At 41.8% G+C, this 12,660-nt stretch overlaps 1 protein-coding gene across 6 annotated transcripts in view; it reads left to right on the top strand.

The window, feature by feature from the left end:
* The window catches only part of LOC101277426 (cytochrome b5 reductase 4), an 84,260-nt gene extending 74,167 nt beyond the window's left edge, over positions 1-10,093 (top strand). For all 6 annotated transcript variants that reach the window (XM_033428515.2, XM_049695357.1, XM_033428512.2 and 3 more), the window contains 2 exons: positions 6,936-7,100; positions 9,511-10,093. In XM_033428515.2, the coding sequence (XP_033284406.1) occupies positions 6,936-7,100; positions 9,511-9,565 (220 nt within the window). In that variant the 3' untranslated portion in view covers positions 9,566-10,093. The remainder of the gene's footprint in view (positions 1-6,935; positions 7,101-9,510) is intronic.
* Positions 10,094-12,660: the final 2,567 nt, after the last annotated feature.

The following is a 12,660-nucleotide window of genomic DNA, read 5'->3' as shown; positions in this document are numbered from 1 at the left end:
TGCCTTTATCCTCTCTCTTCTGCTCGCTCGCGCTCTCCCTGCTCTCACCTGCCTGCTCCCGCTACTGTGTGCTCTCTGCTCCCTCCCTTTCCTTCCACTTTCTGGGGGTACACTCTCCTTGCTGGGGGCCCTCTACTGGCACTGACTTCCAGCCTCGAATGATCTGTGCCCCCCTGGAGACTTGGGGTCAGACCCTCACTGGAAAACACAAAGGCCTTGGGGTCAGACCCTCAGTGGGAAACACAGAGGCCTTGTGTATGTACGTGGCTTTGAAACATTTGTCAGGAACCTTCCATATTCTCAGGTTTTATGCAGATAGAGGAGAAACCTAGCCTTAAAGGTTTACTGATGGCTCTCGGTAGTACTGTTCATTCAGAGCATAATTGTTGAGTCCCATACACAGAAGGAAAGTGAAAGTTCAAATTAATATAAGGTAGTTTTACTTTGTCACATCTGTCATTTAATTAACATTTAAGGCTTAATTTTTTTTATCTGTTAAACCACCCTTTCCTACATCTTGACTCTCCAATGTCACTGCTCGTTTTAGTAATAAAGTTTCTGATGGCAGAATGTGAAACTTGAACACATCTCCTTGGTTAAATTATTATTGGATTGTGACTATTAAAAAAATAAGTTCTATAGTTAAAACAAATGAAATACCTTACTCTCTGTAGGATTAGGACACAGCTTTCCATTCAATCCTTTGGGGAACAAGGAGGGATAGGAAAAATGTATACTGAGACTGGTGTATTATCTAATATTTTCATTTTCAGCAAGCATGCTGTGCTTGTCCTCAGAGTTTATCCAAATAATATAGTTAGCAAAGGAAATTCTTCGAAATATTGTTGTATGATGGAAACTTATTAACCTGTGACCTCAGGCAAGTCACTTGATCTGAGGGAGCTTCAGTTTTTCCATCTGTAGAACAGGGACATCGATATCTCCATCATAGGGTTGTTTGGGAGTGGGGGCCATGAGATAGCGGATGTGGGTGCCTCGCCCAGAATTAGCATATTTGTAACATTCATTTACTCATCAATTTCCTGTGAGCATCTCCCAGGTGCCTGTATGGGGGTATAACGGGGAACAGGATATTGTGTTGGCTTATCTTCTCATGCAATCCAGGGAATGGATCTCTTCATTTTCCCATGTTGCTAAACTTAATCTTAGAATTGCCGAAAATAGGTAGACGATTTGTACTCTTTCAGGATGTTTCTGTTTCAATTCAGTTTTCATGTCATTAAGCATAAAATTTCAACGGAAAAAAAAAAAGTTAGCTTGCCTGAATTTTATCCAAATATTTTATTACACTTGACTGTTAACTCCAGTAGAAGGTAAATATGTACAGCAGCAGGTGTAGGTAATTACTATGTAAACGGAAATCCAAATTAAATTTCCCTTATCTCTGTCTCGACTACTGAGCAGTGTTATGAGGCCTGGTTGACTCAGTCTTACACGCTGGTACCCCCCCCCCCCCAGTAGAATGCGCCCGCTCTGAGGTCTCTGCTTTTGCAGAATTCTTTTTGAGGTGCAGGACAGTTTGACAGTGAGATTGACTTCTGGATGGCATTTTGTAATATATAAATAGAATAAGTATTTTCCTTCCCTTTCAAAGCAGTCATGTTTGAAGATAATAACCTTATTTTAGTAAAGTTAGTAGCATATTCTTTTCTATAAATAGTAGAATTTGATGATTTGCTGATTTTCCCCTGTTTATAAAATTAATACATATTTGTATAGAAAAATATATAAGGGAAAAGATCACCCATAATCTTACCACCCAAGGAACAACATTATGGTTTGTATCTTTCCATTCTCCTTCTCTCTCTTTCTCTCCCTCTCCCTCTCACAGACATACACATACATACACACATGCACGCACTTACACACTTAAATGCGCACATTATTTTTTTGTATTTTTAAATAATGTAGCCATACTGACCATACTTTTTATAACTACATTTTTAGTGAATTGTGTGTATTCTATGTATAGAACACTTTCAACCTGTGGCTCTCGACCTGGAGTGATTCTGTTTCTCCCCGCCTGACACCCTGACACCCTAGGGGGACATTTATGTCTTGAAACGTTTTTGATCGTAACAACTGATGGAAGGGGTTCCCCTGGCACCTGGTGGGTAGAGACTGCTAAGAGCCTACAAGAATGCTGTTAAGAGCCTCCAGTGCACAAGACAGCACAGGACAGCAAAGAATTATCCTGCCCAAACTGCCAGTAGCGCTAGTTGGGAAAACTCACACTACACCATGATTTTTAATAGCTGCATTGTATTTGGTCATTGAGTTCATACCGTAATTTGTTTAACCAACCCTCTACTGTTCGACATAGTGAGTACAAATTTTTCTGTACCTCTCTAACTATGCAGGATAAAGGTTCACCAGAAGAATCACTAAGTCAAAGTGTACCAAAGCCTATTGATCCACTTTGACAGTAGCCTCTCGAAGGTAAAGGTTTTTCTATATTCTGGTGTCAGTTTGGGGACCAGCAATGTGTAAGTCCCATTTAAGACAGCAAAATCCAGTGATTCCAGAAGCACAAGTAAGTTAAACAAGGTGGTTGAACGCCTTTCTTTTTCCCCAGCCTGTGAGGCAACTCAGATATGTGGGCCCCTAATCTGGACCCTATACCAGTCTCTGTTCCTCCCAGATGTTCCTCCAGGGGTGGTGTTTTTTTGGATTTTCTTTTTTACTGAAGTATAGTTGATTTACAATATTGTGTTAGTTTCAGATGAACAGCAAATTGATTGAGATATATATTTTTTAGATTATTTTCCATTATAGGTTATTACAAGGTATTGAATACAGTTCCCAATGATTTTTGTTTTTTTTTTTTAAATTTATTTATGTTTTGTCTGCATTGGGTCTTCGTTGCTGCGTGTGACCTTTCTCTAGTTGCGGCGAGCAGAGGCTACTCTTCATTGTGGTGCATGGGCTTCTCATTGCGGTGGCTTCTCTTGTTGCGGAACATGGGCTGTAGGCGCGTGGGCTTCGGTAGTTGTAGCATGCAGGCTCAGTAGTTGCGGCACAGAGGCCCTAGGGCACGTGGGCTTCAGCACTTGTGGCTCGCGGGCTCTAGAGCGCAGGCCCAGTAGTTGTGTCACACGGGCTTAGTTGCTCCGTGGCATGTGGGATCTTCCCGGACCAGGGATTGAACCCATGTCCCCTGCATTGGCAGGCGGATTCTTAACTACTGTGCCACCAGGGAAGTCCCAGGGGTGTGTTTCTTGGAATGTGTTCCTTGAAATATTTATGTGTTCCCCCTAAAGGGCTCTATGATTAAATAAGTTTGAGAAATAATGTATACTATGTTATCTTCTTGAAGTTTAATATGAACTTAGCATATTCAAGGCTTTGAGAAATTCTAAACAAATCTATTTAACTTCTCTTAACCCAGTAGTCCCAAACTTATTTGCCAGGTTAGCCTTTTGTTTTCATGGACAACCACTAACATTTGGAGGAGCACACGTGTTTAATCAGATTCGTTTTGAGAAATATTTTTAACCCCTAGCTGTTTATTTTGTGAGCTGTTTTTCCCATGAGCAAACAGCAAGTTTTTCTGCAGATTCTAGTATTTTTCTTTAGCTAGAGAAACCAGGAAAAGCTGGGGCCCCAAATACTCTGAAGTACTACTTGTGGGCAGTGACAAGCCACTGAAGCTTTAGCAAAGAAGTTGTGAGATTGGATCTGGGCTTTTAGGAGAACTAGTATAACAAGGATATGCCAGAGAGATGAGGGTAAGCTTATTAGAGCAGCATCTTAGACAAGAGATAGAAGGGCCGGACCTGGAGTTGTGGCAGTAAAATTGGGAAGGCAGGGCTATGTATGTTTGTTTAAGAAACAGGAAGGAGTGGGTCTGGGAAGCTGATTGCCTGGAGGAGGAGGGAGTACGCTGTTGAATGACTTCAGCCTCTGCATATGGTTTAGACTGAATGCATACGTTTATATTTCAAGATTTTTTAATCTCAGGTCATTTATCAGCCTACTTTAAAGTAATTTGTTTTGGACAAGCTTGTTTACTTCCATTGACATTTAGACCTCATAGGCATTCATCAGAAGCAGGCCTCTCTGTCTCTCTCTGTCTCTCTGTCTCTCTGTCTCTCTCTCTCCCTCTCTCTCCCTCTCCCTCCCTCTCTCTCTCTCTGTCTGTCTCTCTCTCTCTGTCTCTCTCTCTCATGTTGGTTTGCACTTTATGGATTCTCGAAATTTACTTTCAAGTAACCTTTTCAAGAGTCCCAGTCCTTTCTGGCACTTCTGAAATCATAGGGCAGAAAGGAGTTTCAGGACTTTGCCAGTGCGTCCCCTCATGCCTCAAGGCTATAAATGCTTCAGACAGTAAGTTGCCCTTCAGAAAAATTCAGAAGCAACCATCCACAGTAACCATCTGTATCCTGATATGGTATAAAAAGCCCTTCATTCATGTATTCTTGAGTCTTACCTTGGGATTGCTCCCGCTCCAGTGAAAGCTCTTTTCCAGGGCTGTGAAGGAGAAGAGAAACACTAGAGCATCCTCCTTACAATCCCCTGAAAATTGCATCCATGCCACCTGGTCACGTTTTCCACTGAGAGACCCAAAGGTATACCCGGGGGACCAATATGTGAATAAATACAAAATACATGAGGAATTTATACCATTTATGTAAGGATCACAGTTATTTTTCACCCTTTAGTAGATGCCTGCAGCAAGCATGCCACTGATTAGGCTTTTTTTTTTCTTTGTTTTCTTTTTAAAGCATCTCACTAAAGGAAAATTAAGATTTTTATTCAGATGACAAAGGACGCCAGTATTGATTTATATATCTTAGCAGTTTTATTCCAGTGACAGGCTGATTGGAAATAGAGGCAGAGGAGACTATCTTTTATTTGTAATTTAACAAGGCAGTTGCTATATTTTATTGCGTTGTCTATGTATGATTAGAAATGTCTTAAGATAGTGGTTCCACAGCTGCTTTTGGGTCCCCTCTGATAATCTGATGAAAGGTTATAGACCTTCTTCCCAGAAAAATGCCCTTACAAATTCACGTACATTTTTATATGTAATTTCATAGATGCCAGCATATGGCTTTGTTCTTCTGAGTATAGTGTTTATTTTTAACCAATATGGCTTCTTGTTAAATAAATTCCTTTTTTCATTCATCAAGTATTTTTTGCACACTTGCCTCAAGCCAGGTCTGGATACAGTATGAACAAGACAGGCCAGGACTCTGGCCTCATGGAGCAGCAAACAAACATCACGTTCCAGAATTATGTAACGCTATCTTAATGATAAGTGCTGGGAAGGAAAACATGCTAGTAAAAGAGAGTGTTCGGGGTACTGTTTTGTATAGGGTGGATTCCTATTGCTGCTAAAGTGAAATGGGAACCTTGAAGGCAAGAAATAAAACACGTCTCTGTTGGGATTTTAAATATAAAATCAGAATATTAGAATTGTAAGAGAGCATATAGTTTTCCCACCTTGTTCCACAGATGGACCTATAAGCCCTAGAGGCTGGGTCTGGTGAGAGCTGGGACGGGTTCTGTAGCCCTGGCTGGCGCCCTGAGCTGGTCTGTATGCTTGTGCTGGCCCGTCCGCTCTTGGGAGCGTTCACCCAGCTGCACCCCAGCCAGGCGAGGACCACAGCTCCAGCCATGTCTTGCTTCTGTTCTGATGTTTGGCTCCCGGGGCCACCTCACGAGAGAAATTATTCGCTTCAGCGTTTTCTTAAGATTGAGATTAACATATTACTCAAGTGGAAAATGTAGAAACACATTCGATCTGATGCTACTGAAAATGATAAGAACTAACTGTGTTTGCAGAAATGGAGCAAAGGGAGCAGGTAGAGCTTAGAATTTTTAATGTGCTATGGCTGTTCATCAGCAGTTCACTTAACAGATTGCAGAGCTGTGGGAAGAAGTGGTCTGTTGTTCCCTTGTTAGGCTTGGTTTGATGTGCTTCTTTCTGATCGTAATTCTGTACCCTTTCTTTTCTTTGAAATGTTTCACTCCATAGTGTTTGAGTGCCTCCTGTGTGATGGCCACTAGGGGTGCAGTGATAACCCAAGCAAACATGGTCCCTGCTCTCACGGAGTTTCTGGTCTAATGGGGAAGGGAGACATTACTAGAAAAATCACCTTGGTGACCACATATTTACAGCCTGATAGAAAGGCTATAAAGAAGAGGAAAAGGGAAACATTTCTACAACACATGTAATTACGAAAGGACTCCAGACTGGTGGGGCTGCAGTGCTTCCCTGGAAATGATGCTTGAGCTAAGAAACTGAACAGTGGGGTGTGGTAGAAACATTACAGAAGGAGAAAGAGAACAGGCAGGGTGTGGCAGTGAAGGCTGAGAGAAGCAGAGCACAGAGTTAGGAGCTAGGATTGGGGAGAATTTGGACGTGGAGGGTGAGGCAGATCAGTCCTGGGTTTCTGGTTTGTGCAACCAAACGGACTGTGGTGCCATTCACAGCAGTGACATCGGGTGTGGCACAGGGATACTGTAAGTCAAGGTTGAAGCCACGAAGACAGTAACAGTAAGAAGTCAGATAGGCCGTTGGTTATCGGGGTCAAGGACTCATTGGAGGGGTTTGAGTCAGATGAAAATGCACATGTCACTGGTCGTTGCTCTTTACTGTGCTTTATACAAGTGAATTATTAATAAAAATGTGGAGTTCTCTGAGATCCTTCAGAGCTCTCTTTCTAATGAGTTCAATAGAAAATTTCAAATTATTCTCTTATCTGTAGCAAAAGTTTATCTTTAGTAAATGTGGATTTACCTGTATTTGCAAAATGTTTACATTCTGTTCTAGTGCTTTGCTAGCAAGCGTGTCAACCTTCATATATTCATTTGTTCTCCAGGGGAGAAAAAGATGCGTTAGTGAACTGGAAACATGTTCATAATGTATTTAATGTAATAGACTTTAAAAAAATGTTTCTTTTCTCCAGATTTGACCTTGAATTTGTTCTCTCAGTACCTACTTCTGAATGGAATGGCAAACGGGGATACATTTCACCAGCTCTGCTTTCTGAATTTTTGAAAAGAAGTTTAGACACGTCCAAAGTCCTCATCTGCATTTGTGGACCAGTGCCATTTACAGAACAAGGAATGAAGTGAGTAGCAACGTGGTAGGAGAGAGAATCCCAGCACCGTGAAATGACGACCTCCTATGAACAGCAGTTGACATGGCTCTCATTTCTTCCTATTCACATGAACACGTACTTCAGTAGTCTGTCACAGCATAAGAAAATAATAACAAAGTGTTTAATCTGCATGCAGGTGAAGCGTCGGAGGCCTGGATTATGCACAGAGTTAGACGTGAACACAAAAGTCAGACATAGCCAGCTCTTGATGGCCTCTGGCAGTGGCTGGTAGTGTGGACGCTTTCACAAGATTGGTGCCAGATGGTTTTGGGGACACTAGATTCAACCTCCTCTTCCACCAAAGCTTCATAATATATAATAATTTTTTAAAAATATATCATAATAAGCAGTGTTCATCTCATTGTAGCTTTTGATCTTCCATCATTCTCTGCAACTGGGTGAGCATTAATCGATAACACAGTGAGAGAAAGCCAAACAGCAAGACAAAAACCAGAGACTAGAACATAAATAAGCCAAGACCAAGAGTTGAACTCCGCACAGAGAACAACCAGTGGTAGTGACCATCTTATTTAAAAATCGCCTTGATCTTATTTAACTCTAAAATGACACTTTAAAATATTTGGTTACATATAGCCACTACTGGGTTTCTAGATGACTTTAAAATATGACTGCCTTAAATGCCCTGCATTTCCTTGTTTGGTATATGACTGAACCTAACATTTGCTAGGTAATTTTCTCTCTTGCTATTTTATTTTTAATTTTAATTATGAAAAAGACAGGCGGTAAGTCCGGAAAGGTAGGTTGGGTTCAGATAGTGAGAGGCTTGCCTGCCGCACCACGTTGGCCCTCGTAACTCCTGTGCCGTCCTGTCGTTTTGTCTGAATGTGCGTGTCAGCTCTGGAAGCTGCCACTTTGGGTTGGTATCCCAGCTCCACCACTTAGGCTCATGCTACAGTCATCAGCTAAGTGTCCTAGGGCCAAACCATCTAAGCTTTCGTGCACTCACCTGTCCGAGGGAATAGATGATAATATTGATGCATGTGAAATGCTTAGCACAGTGACTACAAAGAGTGAGCACGAAGGAAATGTTTATTATTTTCAGCAGCATTTTTTTTTTTCACCTCCTTTTTTTTTTTTTTGGCCATGCCACATGGCTTGCGGGATCTTAGTTCCCCAACCAGGGGTCGAACCCATGCTCCCTGCAGTGGAAACGTGGAGTCCTAACCACTGGACCGCCAGGGAAGTCCCCTTCAGCACTATTTTAAACAGAGCTACTTTTAAGATTTCAGTCTCCATTTACAGTATTCTCCAAGTTGAATTATACTTAAGCAGTATTTCTGCTTCTCCTGTTCAGTGGGGGAAAATTACGATAGAATGCTAGGGGATCAAGTCCTTACTTCAAAAACTGGTGAATAAAGAGGAAGAAAACCGGCATTTATTCTGCCTTTTCTGTATGAGTTATACTACTGGATAACCACATAATAGATGAGCAGAAGTTATTCTTTATAGAATTCCTCGGCTGATAAACGAATAAAGAATGATAGGAGTAGAATATCACCAACTTCGGTCCCTAATGAAACTAGTAGATATGCACATAGATCACCAGTGGTGGTTAGCATCCAAAAAGAGAGGCAACCCGGTATTATGTGCCTCCTGATGAAAGAGCACTATGAAGTAGTCTTGTCAAAAAGAATTGAACCTGTATCTGATTAAGCCTCTCGATCCAATTATTAAATTTTGGGAGATAAAAGGAAAAAGGAACATTATTAAAGTAAACCACAGGGATGCAGCAAAATGAGAACTGTGGGAGACTCAACACTTAAAAATCTGATTTTGTCAACAAATAAATTGAAGGACAGAGAGAGAGAGATGGAGGGGATGTTATAGATCAAAAAATACCCAAAAGAGGGGCTTCCCTGGTGGCACAGTGGTAGAGAGTCCGCCTGCCGTTGCAGGGGACACGGGTTCATGCCCCGGTCCGGGAAGGTCCCAGATGCCGCGGAGCGACTGGGCCTGTGAGCCATGGCCGCTGAGCCTGCGCGTCCGTAGCCTGTGCTCCGCAACGGGAGAGGCCACAGCAGTGAGAGGCCCGCGTACCGCAAAAAAAAAAAAACAAAAAAAAAAAACCCAAAAGACATATAAACCAATCACAGTGAGTAGACTTTAATTGGATCTTGATTCAAACAAACTTTAAAAAATTATGGCATTTATGAGACAATTGAAAATGTGAACACTTACTAGATACTAGATGACATTAAGGAATTATTGTTAATTTTTTAGAAGTGATAATTGTGTTTTTTAGAAAACACATGCTAAATGGGGAAAATGAAAAAATACTATGGTTACGATGGTAAACTCTGATCTTGTTTATTTTTAAACATCTTCCCTAAGAAACATGTGCTTTTTATTTGTTTTTCAGGTTGCTGCATGATTTGAACTTTTCCAAAGATGAGATCCATAGTTTTACAGCATAATGAAGAGCCGTCATTCAACTGTTTTAGCTAAATTTGTGATTACTTAGGGTTTTTTAAAAGAACATTTTTGTATATAGGTTAACTAGAATCCAGGTTTTAGTTTCTTAAATTAAATCAAATGTTTCTTCACTATAGATACCTTGTTGACTTTATTTTGTACCATAACTTATTTTACTACTGATATTTGTCCTGGAAGGTCAATCGTGGCAACAAGTATATAGAGGATTCTTTGTTACGAATCACAAAGTTCCTTACCATTTAAACTGTATCACTGTTCTACAATAAGCTCTTGTGTTTTATGACATGATAAAGCAAATGATCATTTTGATCACATTTCTATGCTGTAAGATGTCTGATTAGCAATACAGATTAAATTTTACATTGCACTGTAAACTCAGGAAATGATCATTTATGTCCTTGTTCTTACTATGAAAACATGGAATGTTATAACTTAAGTGACCCAAACATTTTGTGTGTCTATGGCCTTGATACAGAGTAGAATAAAAAATATTCTGAAGTACTTTTTAATCCTTGTGGTAGAAATGTGTTTGAGTGCAACAGTGTGGGTGAGTGTCTGCGGGGAAGTTTAAAAGCAGCAATAAAAGATTCTGGAGACACTTCACACACGCAGCTTTGGAGTATATGTGTTTAGAAAGTTTAAGACAACCTTGACAACTATTCTGATTCTTAGCCAAAACTAGAGGCATCAGGAAAGATAATGAAAGTATAGCATCTGGTCTCATGGTCTAAAATAATCATTTGGTGCTTTGGAATAGGTTAAATTTAAATTCTTTTTGAGCCCATCTAGGCCAGCTGGGCAAATGAGGGACACTCCATCCTAAACGGTACCTTCCCTGGCGGGCTGCTTGCCCCACAGCTGGCGGTTCAGCAGGGAGCCCCCCTAAGCTCTGCTGTGTGGGCATCTTATTCTCTCCCTGCTGCTGTGTGCAGCCTTCAACAGCTTTCACAGATTGGGATGCTGCAAAGGGTATCAAGAAAAGCCATTGTATATACTACCAAGTGTAAAACAGCTAGTGGGAAGCAGCCGCATGGCACAGGGAGATCGGCTCAGTGCTTTGTGACCACCTAGAGGGGTGGGATAGGGAGGGTGGGAGGCAGGGAGACGCAGGAGGGAAGAGATATGGGGACATATGTATATGTATAACTGATTCACGTTGTTATAAAGCAGAAACTGACACACCATTGTAAAGCAATTATACTCCAATAAAGATGTTAAAAAAAAAAGAAAAGCCATTGTGAGCTTTTCCTGAGGAAACTGTGTTGGATGCATAGGTGGCTATGTGTAAGCCAACTTAGATTTTACAGCCGTATTCAGGATGGCAGCATTGCTTTTGCTTTTACAGAAATCGGGGTGTGGGGAGTCTCCAACTCCCCTGTAAACGATCTGGTAAATAGCTAAGTCTTCACTGAATGAATGGTGTACTCAGGAGGAACACAATATTAACATTCCTCAAATTACAAACCCCCAGCCCAGGAAGCTCCCCAGGTGCAAGTGGCTGGATCAACACTTTCTTCTTTCCCTGCGTCTCCCTCCTCCATGCATAGTCATTCACTCAGGCCGGAGGTGGCAATGCTCCCTGTGGCGAACAGGAACATTTTCTACCTCTGCCTTCCTACCACCTCTTTTTTTCTCCCCTAAGATCATGAACTTTCCAGGCACACCTTTTTTTGTAGTTTATTAGTAATATATCTGTTAATTCTACCTCAGCCAGCTCTCTCATCTTTTCTACCCTCCTTTTTCCTCTCTCCTCCAAACCCATTTCTAATTACCTCCAGGTTACTCCCTGTTTGTCTCTCTTCCTCAGTCTTCTTACTGTATTTTAAAGCAAAGGAAAACCCAGGAGCATCTTCTGAAGGTGTATGTTAATAATTCCCAAATTGGCATCTTTGAGAATCAGCTGAGCTTCAGTTTTCAATATCCAGTTACCACCTGGGTGTTCCACAAGCCCCTCAAATTCAATAGATCCCAAACTAAGCTTTTGCCGTGACCATCTTGTAACCAAACCAGGTTAATGTTTGGCTGACGTCCAGCAAGCCGAAACGCTGAGACGCCAAGGATTGCAGCTAAGAGAGGGTTTATTTAAAAGGCAGCCGGGTGAGAAGACGGGAAGACAAGTCTCAGATCCGCCAAAGGGCTCAGGGGAATTACGGGACAATGAACGAAGAAGCAGAGCCGTCTGAGGCGTGGGGAGCGTGGGGAAAGGTGACCGGGAAAAGGTGGGGTGATTGTTGTTCTGCGCAGGCGTAACGAGGCTACAGGCTTCTGCACGTTCAAGAGTGGAGGCGCTTAGCACGAGCTGAGGGTGGAGTTTTCGACCCTCTGGCGTCAGGAGGTCCCTGCGTGGCCACTCATGTGTGCCCATTTGGAGGGTAAGTGGTCCTATCCAGTGTTAACCAGCTGAGCTCCAACTAGACACAGCTGACTCCAAGTTCCTGGAAAATAACTCGGGCAGATACATACCTTATTGTTTAGGCTACATGCCGCTTGGAGGACATGCAAAACCACCTTGATCAGTGAAGGCAGCTGAAGTGGATTTAAGCAAACCCATGGTTTCAGTCTCTCCCAGGTCTATTCCTCCTCTTGAATTCTCTGATTTACTGGTGCTACCTTCCACCTAGCCAGCCCTTCTAGAACTATTTGGGATCAGTGTCTCCCTCTCCAATCTGATTGCTCCATACCAGCTAGCCCTGCCCTGTGGTCCCTCAGTCACCTCAGTACAATAGCCCGACAACTGGTCTTCCTATTGCAGGGTTTTTTTTTTATTCCTATTGCAGTCTTGACCTCACTGAAATCCATTCTCTATTCCAGTGTTGCTAGAGGGCCTTAGAAACTCCCCTAAATAGAGCCTCAGTCTCCCATTTAATATAGCCGTATACTGAGGAGCGCAGAAGGGAGTATGGATTGTAACTATTATTCTTGAGCAAAGAGCTCCAAGGCTCCTACGTCCATAAGAAAATTGGAATTATACTCAAAGTCACTTTTCCTTGAGAATTCTGCTTGCTTACTTCCTTTTTAAAAATGTGTTTCTATGTCAGTTTTGTATCAGTTTTATAGTTCTGCAAGGACAAATTAC

This window comes from Orcinus orca, chromosome 12 (genome assembly GCF_937001465.1).
Source record: "Orcinus orca chromosome 12, mOrcOrc1.1, whole genome shotgun sequence".
NCBI lineage: Eukaryota > Metazoa > Chordata > Mammalia > Artiodactyla > Delphinidae > Orcinus > Orcinus orca.
This window is presented reverse-complemented; position numbering and strand designations above follow the sequence as displayed.